Raw genomic sequence first — 14,253 nt, 5'->3', positions numbered from 1 at the left:
GCGGTCACGTTAGCGACATCTGCTGGCTGTGGTGCAGCACTGCAGTTTAACAGAACTATTCTGGGTCAGGTTCTGTCAGTCAGCTGTCATAAGACACTGAATCATGTTCTGCTTGTGATGATAATATCTTCTGTTCCTAACGTGACCCGGTGCTTTAATTAGATCAGAGCTGTGAGGTTCTGATGAGCGTTAACGAGGCTTCACTTCATCGCTGCAGCATCACAGGACCGAAGTGTCAAGTCAGCAAATTAACTTCATGCACAGAAAAACAAAAAGTAGCAAGAATCTTATATTGATATTGTTAAATCTGATATTAGATCATTTAGTCTGATCAATGGATCTGTTCAGGTGTTTCATGTTGCAGTATTGATCAGATGTGTTCCAGCATCCTGCAGCTGAAGGTGAACTGAGGCAAACGGCTTCATAATGAGGTTCTGTAGAACCGCAGAGATGAGCCGACCCGCAGACGTCACATCATCAGGATCTTAATAATCAGTCAAAATCCAAACTGATGTAAAATGATTCTTCCTGCTGAACATGAATCACAACATCTGTCAGAGTAAGTTTTAATCTACATCATCACATCCCTTTAAAAGTTATCTGAGCTTCAGCTTTAGTCACATGGTGGATCAGTTCAGATCAGCAGCTCCTCACAAACTCGTCTTTAAAAAGCTCAACTTTATCCTGGTGACTTTTTCAAAAGTTACTATTCACAAAAAAGTGATCAAACAGCCTTCAGGGACTCAACGATAGAAGACGAGAGAGAGAAACTCAGTTTGTCACAAAGTTAGTTTCTCTGATCAGAGTGAACCCTCCTCACAACAAATCAATACAGGATCTCTGAAAAAGAAACTAGAACCAACATGTCTGATTTGTTACTCAGCATCCAAATTGTGACACGTCGTTTAAAACGTATCAGATCTTCTAATTTTCTGAATCGTGACAAAAGAAACTGGTGATGTTTGAAACTTCATGTTCAGTCTGAACAAACTGAACGTTTGCAGACAGGAACAAATAAAAACACAGTCACACCTGCGTCTGTATGAAGGAGAGTCGACACGGCGCTTTAATGAAACACGTCACTTTTATTGGATGAAAACATTTATTATGACACACCTCTGTTGCTTTGTCTATTTCACATGGCGCCATACGCCTCCGTGGCCTCGTTCACGCTCAGCAGGCTGCAGCCTCGTCACCTCATCACTGACTCAGTCACATGCACGTCCAGATTAATTTCACCCTCAACAGTTAAATATTTAGTTTTAAATTGGAAAACGCTAAATGCAAAGCAGAAGCTACGTTATTTAAAACTCGTCTAAAATCTGGTCTGCAGCCGGACGTGAACAAGGTCACTGACGGCGATGGCGGACGAACATCCTGATCGGACTTTTAGGGGCTGTTACAAAATAATCCAGATCTTTCCAGGATCAAACGCTCAAAGAAAATGTGAAGAAATCAAACTTTTACAGCTACGAACTCAAACAAGAGACAAAAGATTTTGACTCTGTGAAATGATCAGAGGGAAGTTCAGGTTCTGTGGTCGTATATAAACCAGTCCGTCGTATAGTGAGCGTCATGTAGAGTGACCGCTAACTGCTGCTAGCGAGATCAGTTCAGTGTGCAGCTAACATGCTGATCTGGAGTCGTGTTTCTGCCGTACGGTCCAGACGTCTTTGACATAACGTCGGAACTTTTCTATCTTCACATTTTGTTGATGACTGTGTTTGTTTTCTGAATGTTTTAAACAACATTTTCTACATATTGTGTCTTTAACTAATGCCAAACATTTGTCAAACTAAACAAAACTTTTGTGTTTTTATTTGTAACTTCAGCATCACAGTTTTCTGCTTGAAGACATTTCCCCAGCAGGCAGTTTTTATTCTTTGTGCAACACTGTTGATATAATTTGTGCATGAATTTATGCAGATGTTGAGATTTTTAGTTTTATATAAAACCACTGTAATCGTCTCTGATCATTTCACAAGCTAAACCTCGTGTTGACCTCACTGATCGCCGTACAGCTGCTGAGTGTTTGATACTGTAAAGATGCAGATTTTCTATCACTTCCATGTCTCACAATGTTCAGTGGGACTTGAAAGGTTTGCATTCAGAAGCTACTTGGGATTTATTCATACTCAAAACATGCTTTGGAAGTACAGTATGGTGACGGTAGTGAATATAAAACCTTGTTTTTGTGAATTAACAGCCCCTTAATGTAGACTAATGTTGTTCGGTGCAGCAGTCTGCTGTCGTAGATCTCCGAGCACACATGGAGGAGTGATGGTACAACTACAGAGAATATTCATCGTCTTTATATTCGACTTCTTCTCGACCTATCACTACTTTTACAGCAACACAGTTAAGCAGATATTAACACGTTATAAAGACTTCGAGAGGATAACGTCTGTAAGGACACGCGTCCATCGAGTCAACCAGCTGTCCAGTGAATCGTTGTGTTTCTTGACAGGAAATATTCAACAGCAAAGTGTCTGACTAGTAGCAAACACAAATATAATGTCATCACATTCGATTAACGGAGGCTCTGTTCATCTACGCTGACACTTTATAGCATTATAGTTCTTTGCGGCACTTGAATACAGATGGCTAGTAATGCTCTCACCGGGCGTCAAAGTATTTACCCACTGAATGACGACGTCGCCGCCATCCGTCCACAAAGTTACCAGGTGTGCGTACAGTCGGTGAATATATCGGCATGCTGTCAGGGAGCAACACAGATTCATTTGCCCACCGGGAAGCTTTGGAGATTTTGTATATCTGCATGTTATTTACAACACTAACTGAGAGAGAGACAGGAGAGAGAGACGTGACACCCAATCAGCTGAGAGTTTAATCACGATGCTGTTGGCTGTAATATTTTCTGCAGCGGTGATGGAAGTGGAGTCCAGCCGGTGTCGGGTGAAGAGTTGTGATGAATCATATCCTCAGATTAATACGAGCAGAGCGACCTGCCGTTTATACCACGACAACAATCCCATAATATGTGTGCGTGTGTTCGCCCTGTTAGCTGCTTCAGGGAAATACTGAATCATAATGAGCAGCACTGACCTTTAATACTGACTCGTGTGTCGACTTAACTGTTTGTTTTTTGTTTGCTAAACTTTGAGTTGAAGGATTAAAGGTGCGATATGTAAGATTTTGTCGATTTCATTCTCCAAACATACAGAGTGCAGCACGCCGTCTGCTAACTGCTGCCGACTGTATTCTGTATGTCCATGACTGTAGCTGCCATTAGCTTGTTAGCTATATTAGCTGTCTGGGTAAGTCTTGATGCTATTACAGAATATTTGGTTTTCAGGCCCAGGGCTAGCTGGTTAGCATGCTAACTTCAGTAGATATCTCTGTTATTTCTTCACAATGTTGTGATGATTTTGATTTTTTAAATGTTTAAACTGGAGTTCTTACATATTTCACCTTTAAGTTTTGTACTGATCGAGCTTTTATTCCTGGAACCTGTAACACATATTAAAAAGATTGTGTCGTAAGAACAAAGACAGATGGAATAAAAACAGCTCTAATATTAATTTAAAGAAATGCTTCACCACAGATTTACCCACAACCCCTCTGGCCTCCATGTACGTAACAGGAAAGGCTAACAGTGTATCGTATTCAGTTTGTGTTGGTGAGGCAACGGCCCAAAGCTTTGATGACTGTATGTAAAAAAAGACTTTACATGTCAGTGTTTGTGTCCTCAGTGAGTCTGTCAACAGTCCGCCACAGTTCTTACCTTCCTCAGGTAAAAGTCCAACTGAGTTATCCTTCAAAAGTTTGCATAATATTGTTCTTCTGTCCGTTCCGTCCAGGAGACCGAGGATGATTTATGTGCTGAACTCAGGTTCATTGTCATTTGCGTTTTGTTTTCTCTAAAGTTCTACCAGGCAATGATTCATCTACAAATACAAAAAAGTACAAAAAGATGCACTTTCCATTTGGGGTGAGATTTTTCTCTGAAGTGCATCTCTGAAAGTTACTGATGGTCTGCTCGTGTCAGACTTGTCTCAATGCATACATCCAACCCTGTGTGAATGGTCGATGGAAGCTGTGAGCAATTGTTCCGAGAGAAACATTTGAATGCAGTCAATGGGGAAAGTAAAGGGTCAATTCCCGAGGTATAGGGACCAGCACACTCCCAGTCTGTCCACCTGAGTGCTGAGTTTCATACAGGAACACCGTCCAGTCGTCTGACCGTCCTACGATTCAGTTTTCTCCCCTGACTTCTCGTTGATTGTGGCTGCTTGGCTCTGTGCGTCTTGCAGGCAGCAGGTCATGGGGCTTGGGGTGTAATTAAATGGAGAGACTCGGGCGGCCTTGCTGGGGGATCCTTGGCGGAAATGGACGACTCCGCCCACGTGGCTGTCTGATGTTCCCGTGGAGACGGTGCTCCTCAGGGAGCCGTCTGAATCTCCATCCTGGAGGTTACTCCCAGAGGCGGCACTGATCTTTCTGAGAAGCGCCAGTCGTGCCACTTCCTCCGAGATCACCTGAGCTGCTTCAGCCGACGGAGAGGTGCTCGAGTTGGTCTTGTTGCTCGAGAAGTCTTCTGTCTGGACTGTTGCGTCGCTTGTCTTACGAGAAGCAAGTAGAATGGTTGGCAGTTTTCCTGGAAGAGCTGGTAGCTTCGGCTTTTCCCCATCAGGAGAAGGCACCAGAGGTAATGCATTGGCTGGCAGAGTGCTTTTCAAGATCTGAGGTACATCTTCATCCCTGATCCTCCTCCAAGTGACTCTGTCATTAAGCCGAGATGCAGATCTCTGCCCTTTTTTCTTTGTGTCATCCTCGCTCTTTGCTCTTCCGCTTGAATCCGATGATGAAGAGCGAAGGGAAGAGCGGCTGGTCACTCGGCTCAGTATGTTTATGCTCGGTGATGAGGCGTGACGTTTAAAGGTTTCTTTGTCTTGTTGCTGCCTGGCTCCAGACACTCTGCCAGGTCCATTTCGCTGAGCCACCCTGCAGGGGCTTTCAGAGCTGGTTCTCCTCCCCGGGCGTCTTGCAGAAAGGTCTCTTTCACTGGAGGCTGCTCTAGAGACTGTTGATGTCTGCCTCTGTCTATCTTCTGGCCTCTGGACTTGCTGAGCTTGTCCTGGACCTTTTACTTGCACCCTTCTCTGGGTTTGCACTGCTGCCTTCAGTTCCTGACAGCGTGATGAGCACAGGAAGACAGCTGAAGCTGCAGGAGCTGCTCTGCGGGGGGATCCATTCTGAGATCCGGGCGTGTTGCGTGCAGAGCCATCTCGTCTCAGCGGAGTCTTGGATTCCTTAATGAACGTCAGCTGTCTCAGAAATCCATTGCGATCAGACTCACCCCCACTTGAATGGACAGAAGTCATCCTGACCAGTTCAAGTCGACTGCCTGGTGGAACCCTTTTCCCGTTGGTCTGATTGGTTGGTCTGCCGGTTCCTTGGTTTGTCACCAGAGGAGACAGAGGTCTGGGTCTGACTGAAGTTTGCATAAAAGGGATTCTGACAGGCGACTTCTGAGTTTTAGGTGGAGGAGATTTTTCATTCTGGTTGACCACAGGAGAGCGTCCCTTTCTCTCAGGGGGACTACTAGCTGGCGGGCTGCTTGTTGGTGAGGTATTCTTTTTCTGGATGTTTTTATTCGTCTGAGTTGGGGATGTTATCTTCTTCTGAGAGTGTTTGGATGGTGTAGAGCTTTGTGATGATCCAGAGGATGAACTTTTTGGTATCCTTGGAGGTGGAGTAGAGCTCCTCTTTGGCAAAGACAGTTCAATGTCCTGGGGGTGGCCTAATCGGTGAAGGCTTTTTGATCTGTGCTGGGCGAGGCTTGGGTTCTTTGGAGCATCTGTCTTGGATGGTACTCTTCTGGGAGGAGGTCTTTGTGATGGCGCAGTCTCTTTTTTGGGAGTGTAGATGACGGTCCTGCCTCTGAAAACCACGGGTAAGTTTGGAACTGGCTTGCGCTGAGCGAAGTCGAGAGGTTTATTTGCCTTTTTGTCTTTAGCAAACTTCCTTTCTTTGGGCGTAAAGCTGGATGTCGACATGAATGACAGGACAGATTCAGTCTCTTCAGAGGATGGCTCTTGAGACTTTGAGGCCTGCAGCCCAGTGACAACACAGTTAGCACCTTCTTGTATGGCTCTCCATTCAACACTGTTGAGGTCTGAATCTTTATCCCATGCTGTGTCGTCACTGTCCATTTCCTCGTCCATGTCCCACCCATCACAGGCCTTTTGTTTGTGAGTATTTTCTGCTTTCTTCTTCCTGGCAGCGAGCTTCCTTCTCTGCTTGGGCATGGCAGACGTGATGCATTTCTGAAGGAGGTCATCCTCTGAATCCATGCTGACTGAGCTCGGCGAGCTCGGCTCTTCGTACTGGCTGTGAATGTTCAGAGTCTTCGTTTGTTGCGCCATGTTCAGTGTTTTGTTGTGTCTGTTTTTGTACCATATTTGTTGGGCTTTTGATTTATGATCCTCAAACTCAGCATCACTCAGTGAACTGAGGGAGGAGCTGAGTGAGTAACATCCAATGGATTCATCCTTTATCAGATTCTGTTTGATCCTGTGGAACCCTCTGGACTTCCCTTGAGAATTATCAATCCTGCCAATATTCGTCATGCTCCGGGAGAGAGTGTTTCTGCTCGCCTCCCTGATCTGTTTTCTACTCATTCGTTTCATTGCTTCACCTTTTTCATTTTCGTCATCATAGACGTCCTCTGAAGAATGTCGAAGGATTCCTTTTCGTGATCGCACGTTAAGGTTACTGTCTGTGTTCTGCTTGATGACGGGCAGCTCCAGTGTCCTGACCGGGCCTTGACCTTGCCTCCTCTTTTGTTGGTTAGGAGACTGATCACGATTTCTTTGGCTTGCCACTCTGTCAGCTACCTCTTTGCTTTGCATCAGCACCCTCTGAGTGGGAATGACGTGTTTGGTTGTTCGGTTCACTTGTATCTCAGGCGGGTAGGTCATCCTGTTGGGTTTGTGGAAGTGTGAAAATATCCTCAAGTCTTCGATCCTCTTTGCTTCATCGTCGAGCACTTCCTGTTTGTTCATACCTTTAGCTGTGCAGTCGTTAGCGCCCCTCTCTTTCACCGGATACTTCAGTGTTTCGTCACTTAATGATGTTGTGCTGGAGAAGTTGACAGGTGTGCCTTCTGCAGAATCAGTGAAGGATGAATCATCATATTTGACGTCCTTTTGTGGAATGACGATTCTCCTCCCAGGACAGATTTGGGTTTTGCCATTGGGGAGCATCATGTACACGGGGAGATGAATTTGTTTTCGGTTCTGGGAGTTGAGAATATGAGGAGAGATGGTTGTCATCAGGGAAGGTCTTACTTTTCTGAACTTGGAGGGCATTGCTGAGTTGATGCATTCCTTTAAGATTTCTATGTCGTCGTCTGAGTTGCCCTCACTGTATCTCTCCCCGTGGTCGAATCCCTGCTCGTCCTCGTCAGGGAAAGGAAGATTCTTGTCATTTTGCTGGAGTAGAGGCGTCAGTTTCAGCTCCACATCTTTCTGTATGTAGTGTTCGTGAAGAGGCAGAGCGCTTAAACTCGAAGCACAAGAGAAGTTCTCAGTGGGCTTTTCCACAGTGAAGTAGATCATGGTGTCCAGGTCAGGAGGAAGGTTGAACCTCTCCTTGGAGTCTGCGATCTCCATGAACTTTCGCAGGCTGCTTTCCCACTGGCCTGATATTCCTGCGGGCTGGGTTTCTGGGCCGTTTGCCTCAATGCAACATGGAGTTTTACTGCGGCTGGGAGGCATTGTCTGCCCGGGGCTGTCAGGAAGATCACTTGGGCTTATTGTTCCGTCGATCATCTCGCTGCATGGATCACTTTGGATGGAGCTGGCAATAGATGGAGACTCAAAGCTGCCCAGTGAACTGACCGAGCTGCAGCGACTCATCACCAGCGGAGTCTCGTGTATGTAGTTCTCAGATGAACTGGATGGAGATCTGTCTTCAAGTACGCCAGGTGAAGCTGCTCTGAGGAAAACCTTTTCTCTTTTGGCAGGACAGGGGATCTCGATGGGATCTGTTTCTTTGCTGGGAAACGTCTTTGAGTCGGTCATCAGCAGCTGACTGTCACTCAGATCCTCCAAGGTTTCATCCTCTTCAGGTCTCTTCACCACTTCTTCATCCTCCACTTCTATTATTTCTAATGAGGAGTCACTCTCAAGCTCGTTTTCACTTTGTCCATCCAGCGCTCCGTCGCCTGAGGAGAGGGAGGACAGTGAACTGCAGCGGGAGAAGCAGATCGGGGTATTCTCCACCGAGTATTTCTGGACTGTCTCCATCGTCCCAATGGTCGGGCTTCTGGTTGATGACATTGGAGAGAACTTTGTGATGCTCCCCCCGGTCATCACAGTTGGTACCCATGCTTGCCTCCTCATTGCTTGGGCAGCCTGAACATTGATGGCCGTCTTTGCTACACCGAATTTGGCCACACTCTGAATGAGCGGGACCTGTTGATAAGAAGGAGACAGTTTAATCGAAGTCATGCTGACATCAGAGGAGACTTTAGTGGATGCACTGACAGGTGACTGGACTGCTTGATCCTGGTTCTTTTCTGCATCTGTGCTGCTGAACTCAAGAGCTTTCAACACTTTGTTGTCCACAGAATCTCTCTCAGGAATATCATGCTGGTTAGTCTCATTCAGGACAGACGGCCCCAGGTAGTCTTGATGAGCCACCTTGAGATCGAGCTGGTTGGGTCGTTGTTGCAGCATTAGAGCTCTTGGAGCAGGTCGCATCTGGTCTTTGCTGCCGCAGTAGCCATCGCTGGTGCTTCCACTGTTCAGGCTGTCTGTTGACACACTCGTATGGGCAGTTTTGAGACGCAGGAGTGCGTGGGCTCTGCTGAGGCGTTCTCTTTGGGCCAAGCTGCTGGTATCAGAGAGACGGCAGGGGGAGCATGATTTCGCCCTGGCTTCATTGAGTTCATCTAGACCGTAAGGCCAGTCTGCCAGGTGGTCCTCAGAGCTGAGGCTGAAACTGTCCTCTGAGGATGTGTGCATGGTGATGTCCTCCACCAACCTGTCGATCTTTGCAACCGTATTGGTGATCTTTTTTGCTAACTTCTCTGCAGCGGCAGATACGACATCATCAGGAGGTGCACGTCTCTTCTCGGCCATCTGAGGCGGCTCTACGTCTCTCTCGGGTTCGTTGTCCCTTTTACGTGGCTGGTTTTGCAGGAAGTTAGAGTTGGTAAGGAACATGGACAGCATAGAGAAGCTCCCAGTGTCCAGGCTACTGGAGACGTTCGGGGCCTCGTCGTCATCAAAACAACCAGAATCGGATGCGTAATCCTTTGCCAGACTCTCAATGTGCCGTAGTGGCTTGTTGAAGGTCAAGTGTTTGGGGCTCTGCTTCTCAAGGGTATCGAAAGTCTCTGCGAGGTGTTTGGCGTCCAGCTCTGCCTCCAGAGCCTTCTGCTTCCTCATGTAGAGGGAGGGCATGCAGGAGCCAGGCGATACGACCGCAGCATCCTTATATTTCAGGGGTCTGTTGGTGAGGAGGTTCCTCAAAGCTGCGGCGCTGCCCATGGCTATCATCTTGTGCTTGGAGTGGATCAGGTTGCGGAGCATGCTAACGGCCCCGAGGTCCCACAGCAGCTCCTGGTCTTTTGGACTCCGGGCAGAAAGGTTCCAGAGAGTCCCGCAGGCGTTGCTCACTATGGTCAGGCTGTGTGAGCGCAGGTGCTGCAGCAGCGTGTGGAGGCAGTTGTGGTCTCGGAGGATTTGCCTGCGAAGAACGAAAGCAAAAGTCTTTGTATTAATTTCATAACGTTAAGATGAAGCACAGTTTTGCTTCTCACAGTTAATATTTATTTTAAGTTTTGCATGTTTTGGCTCATTTTGATATAAATAACTGATTCTTTCTTTAGAGGCGTCGACTGATACCGATGATCAGACAAGTAATGTTCGTATTCTTCCTCTCAGTTACTTTGCAGATTCAGATTACTCTGAGTTTATAGGTCATTCATCGTGACGTGTTACCAATCAGGTGGTGTTGTGGGCGGGACATTGTGTGAGAGGACGCTGCATCGGAGCCACAGCAGCTCATTTTAAAATTATTTTCTTTTTCAGAAATCTTACAGAAAATCACTGATACGATAATTAATCTGCTCTTCATCCTATTATCTATTTTTTCCTTCCTTACACATCTCTATTGGGTTCCATTGATTTCACTGTGCTAGCTGCAGTAATTTGAGGTTGATTAGAAAATTGTGCACAGCATTATTTTTCAAAGTGACAATCGCATCAGACAATATCTCAACTGTGTTCTCTACAGATTGATTTTCATATTGTACAGAGATCAATAGAAGCCAACGGCTGCATGTAAGGTAAGAAAACAGACTGAAGCTGCTGCTGTGCTGTGAAACAGTTAGCATGGTAGTTTATTTATATAATAAATGAGCTTAAACATACAGAAAACCCAGCGTGACACGTAACATAAGACTCCAACTGAATTTTAGTAAAACTATTTACAATTCAAAGAATTAAAATGTGTTCTAAACAATAAGACATTTTCTTTGTACACGTGTCGGAGAGTGTTGGAGTCTCAGACACTCACCTGTAGTCTTCTCGCGTGGCGACCAGACTCGACACGTTTCGAAGGATCCCTCCGCCGCTCTCGATGATGGCGAGTGAGTTGGTCTGACATCGGTACGTCAGCGTGCTGACCAGGAAGCCCAGAGCTCCGTCCACCGAACAGATCGCCACCTTGTTGTCGATGCTGTGAGCCGACAGATTCCACAGAGCGCTCAGGAGACTCTTCAAGGTCGACTCCTGCAAGACCAACAAAAAGGTTTGATTAGTGCGCATTTACAAAACACAGAAAATACATTCATTCATCTAAACTCAAAGCAGTGAGAAGTTCTGTATCAGAGGCAACCAGACTGAAACAAGTCCGGTTGCCTCAGAACTTCTCACTGATTAAACACTGAGAACCTCCATGAAAGTCACTGACAGAATCCTAAACAGGACCGAGTCATACAGCTTCAACTATGGTGGTTTTTAGTGTGTTTTCAGGCTGACACTCCTGTAATCCATCACAGTGGGAATAACGTCGGCATTAAAGCAGAACACTTGATGATAACGTCCAACTGTCTCAACAAGAAACTCTAAAATGCTTTAAGCAACAACCCACCAGTGTTTCATAAAGTAACTTCTACCAACAAATCATCTACAAGATATACAAATTCTTCCCATCAGAACAGATAAATCTGCTCCTGTTACTGTTTGTCTCCTGTGGGCGGGTCTGATCTGGTTACCTTGGTGGCCTGCAGGGCGCAGGTCATCAGGGCGGACACACAGCCGATGTCTCGGAGGACTTTCTTGCTGCTGATGTCGGCCCTCCACGACAGATTCCTCAGGATGCTGGAGACCACCTGGTGCAGCTCCTCGCTGTCTGAGGCCAGCTGGGCCACCAGAGCCTGGAGGCAGCTCTTCTTCGAGCACAGAGTGGCCTGAAGGAAGACGAGGTGGAGGTCAAACAAACAGAACTTAGTGACTGACACGGCTCGGTCCGTCTGTCACAGTGCAGTCGATATAGAGCTGCTGAATCATGCTGTCAGTTACATTAGTGCAGTTTAACCTAAATTACTAAGACTAAATTAACTTCTAACCCAAACACAATAGCTAACAATATGCTAATGTTTGAAACTGGACAACATTTACTCTGTTCCACCTGGTGTAGCTCCTGTTTCTAAGAAATGCTAACAAGTACATCAAGGTTAACATTTTAATGCTAACACTACAGCTAACAGTATGCTAATGTCACAATGTGGTGTGTTAACTCTGAGTGTGTGTTCTGGGTTCTGCAGCTGTCAGATGTTCAGCTGTCATTAACACCGCAGCGTCTCGTCCTCTGCACCTTGTTAACGACGTCTCCGAAGGTCAGGTTGGTCACTGCCATCCCTGCGTAGCGGCGCAGTGCCATGTTGATGGGGTCGTTCTGCATGCCGTACATGTCCTGGTCCAGGTGGATCAGATCGGCCACCACCTGCAGACCACCCAATTCATTCATGGCGCGTCGGTACTCCTCTTCAAAGGACAGCTTCATGATGGCACACATGGCCTGACAGATCTGAGGGTCCACAGGTTCTGGGATGTCTGAACAGAGAAGAGAAAGTTTCAGGAGGTTCTCTGAGAATAAACAACACTCCTCTGAATAATGTTCCTCTTCATTGGTTTCATGGTATAAACACACTGTATGAATGCTGGGCTTAAAAGAACTGAAGAGTTTCTGAGTCAAACTGATCTAAAGTTGAATGATTCGATGGTGATCAATAAAATCCTGAGCTGGATCTTCAGATACTGGCCCTGTCCCGTGGATGTGGGGCTGAAATTAACACTTAATTTGCTGAATAAATCTCTTAAATTAAACATGAATATTCAACAACACATCAGGTTAGAAGGTTCATAAGAGTCTTTCATATCTGAGCAGGATTGATATTGTAACTGATTCATCCATGAAAAGTGATAAACTGAAGAGATCTGATGAACGTGACACATGAAACAGTTCATCTGGTCATCAACATGTTCATCAACACCAGCTGACATTCATCATGTGCAGCCAGAACTTTTTGTTTCTGTCTGAAAAAAGACTCATTCTGGATCTCACTGGTTCTCCTGTGAGACCCAGCTGACCCGCGGTATGTTACAGCGTTCATGTGCTGGATGAAATGTTTCACACGGTCGTTCACCGAGAGGCCGGGATTTATTTTAGATTTTGACCAGAGGGAACAGAAATGTCTCCTTCAGCTGATTATCAGAGATCGTTTTAATAAATCAGGTTTATTAAATTAATCCGTCTTTTATCTCTTTCATCAGTTATTCTTTGTGTCTTTTAACGTTGACGCCGTCCTGAAACAATAACTGACGTGTTCTCGTGTTGTGAATGATGAACGATGGAACCTGATTCTGTTCTCATCAGGTCGCAACTTTTCAATAAAATCTGCTTGAAATTATTCAAATCATTGATCAATCATTTGATTTCACCTCCATTTTCCTAATTCGTGTTACTTCATAGAAAGTGATTCCATCACTGAGTCCACTGTGAGCCGTCCACCTTCCTTTATACTGAAGTCTGGAGGAACCAGAACCCCTGCTGACAGTCACTGGTGGTTTTAGTTCTTTGAGGTCTGGAGGGATCTGGACTCACCAGTGGTTTTGGTTCCTCCGGGTGAAGGTGTTCCTGCGTGGCTCTCGATCCAGTCCCAGCCGCTGTCGCAGTAGGTCCGGATCTGCTCCAGCATGTGCAGCACCCTCATCTCCCGGCGGGCCTGGCCCTCGTCCTGCTGGGAGTAGATGATGTTGTGGAGGGCGGCGCTGGCTCTGGATTTGGCCTCTCGGCTGCAGCCTGTCGTCGCCCCGCCAGCCGCGGTCTCTCCTGATCCGCCGCCTCCAACTGGAGCTTCGTGCAGGATCTGGACCAGCAGCGGGACGCAGCCGGACTTCCTCATGGCGATGCAGCTGTCCTGAGAGCTGGACAGAGCCAGAAGAGTCCGAGACATCTCCTCCTTATCTCTGTTGGCGAGCATGGAGAGCAGCCAGAACACCATCTCCACCTGCAGGGACGGCCCACAGTGAGTCCAAACAAGTACTCTGTTACTTCATTACACCTCAGAGGGGATTACTTTATACTCCACTACATTTATCTGACAGCTGTCTTTACTTCACAGATTATTAACACTAAATATAATCTAATAACTGATGTGAAATTAAACACCTTCACCTGCTGATGAACAATAATCCAATAATATTACATATGTAAATCACATGAAATGACACATTCTGCATAATGAGAACTTTTACTCCTGCTACTTTAAGTATTTTGCGTCAGATGCAGGTTTCTCTTGATTTCCTTTAGAATCGAGAGATAAAGTTGAATTCTACCAGAGTTTTATAAACTGACGTAATGTCCCTTTATTTAACCCTCATGAAGCCTCTGTGCTGCAGGCAGGTGTCACCTTGCTGCCTCCGTCAGCTGCACCGTCTGCTCCTGCTGCTGCAGCCGAGGACGTGTTGTTCTCTGGTTCTCCAGCAGGAGGCTTCTCAGCTCCGGACAGCTGCAGGGACACAAGAGAGAGACAGAGAGAGAGAGACAGAGAGACAGAGAGATGGAGAGATGGAGAGAGGGAGAGAGAGAGAGAGAGAGACAGAGAGACAGAGAGACAGAGAGATGGAGAGATGGAGAGAGGGAGAGAGAGAGAGAGATGGAGAGATGGAGAGAGAGAGAGAGAGATGGAGAGAGAGAGAGATGGAGAGAGAG

At 46.3% G+C, this 14,253-nt stretch overlaps 1 protein-coding gene across 1 annotated transcript in view; it reads right to left on the bottom strand.

The window, feature by feature from the left end:
• Positions 1-1,065: 1,065 nt before the first annotated feature.
• apc2 (APC regulator of WNT signaling pathway 2) overlaps positions 1,066-14,253 on the bottom strand; it is a 13,920-nt gene continuing 732 nt past the window's right edge. The window contains exons 2-7 of the mRNA XM_030433554.1: positions 13,952-14,117; positions 13,144-13,549; positions 11,854-12,092; positions 11,252-11,446; positions 10,552-10,766; positions 1,066-9,720 (exon numbers count right to left, since the gene is read on the bottom strand). Of these exons, the coding sequence (XP_030289414.1) occupies positions 4,209-9,720; positions 10,552-10,766; positions 11,252-11,446; positions 11,854-12,092; positions 13,144-13,549; positions 13,952-14,117 (6,733 nt within the window). The 3' untranslated portion in view covers positions 1,066-4,208. The remainder of the gene's footprint in view (positions 9,721-10,551; positions 10,767-11,251; positions 11,447-11,853; positions 12,093-13,143; positions 13,550-13,951; positions 14,118-14,253) is intronic.

The sequence above is a fragment of the Sparus aurata genome, chromosome 11 (genome assembly GCF_900880675.1).
Source record: "Sparus aurata chromosome 11, fSpaAur1.1, whole genome shotgun sequence".
Taxonomy (NCBI): domain Eukaryota; kingdom Metazoa; phylum Chordata; class Actinopteri; order Spariformes; family Sparidae; genus Sparus; species Sparus aurata.
Note: the sequence above shows the minus strand (reverse complement) of the source record. Positions and strands in the feature narration are given on the sequence as shown.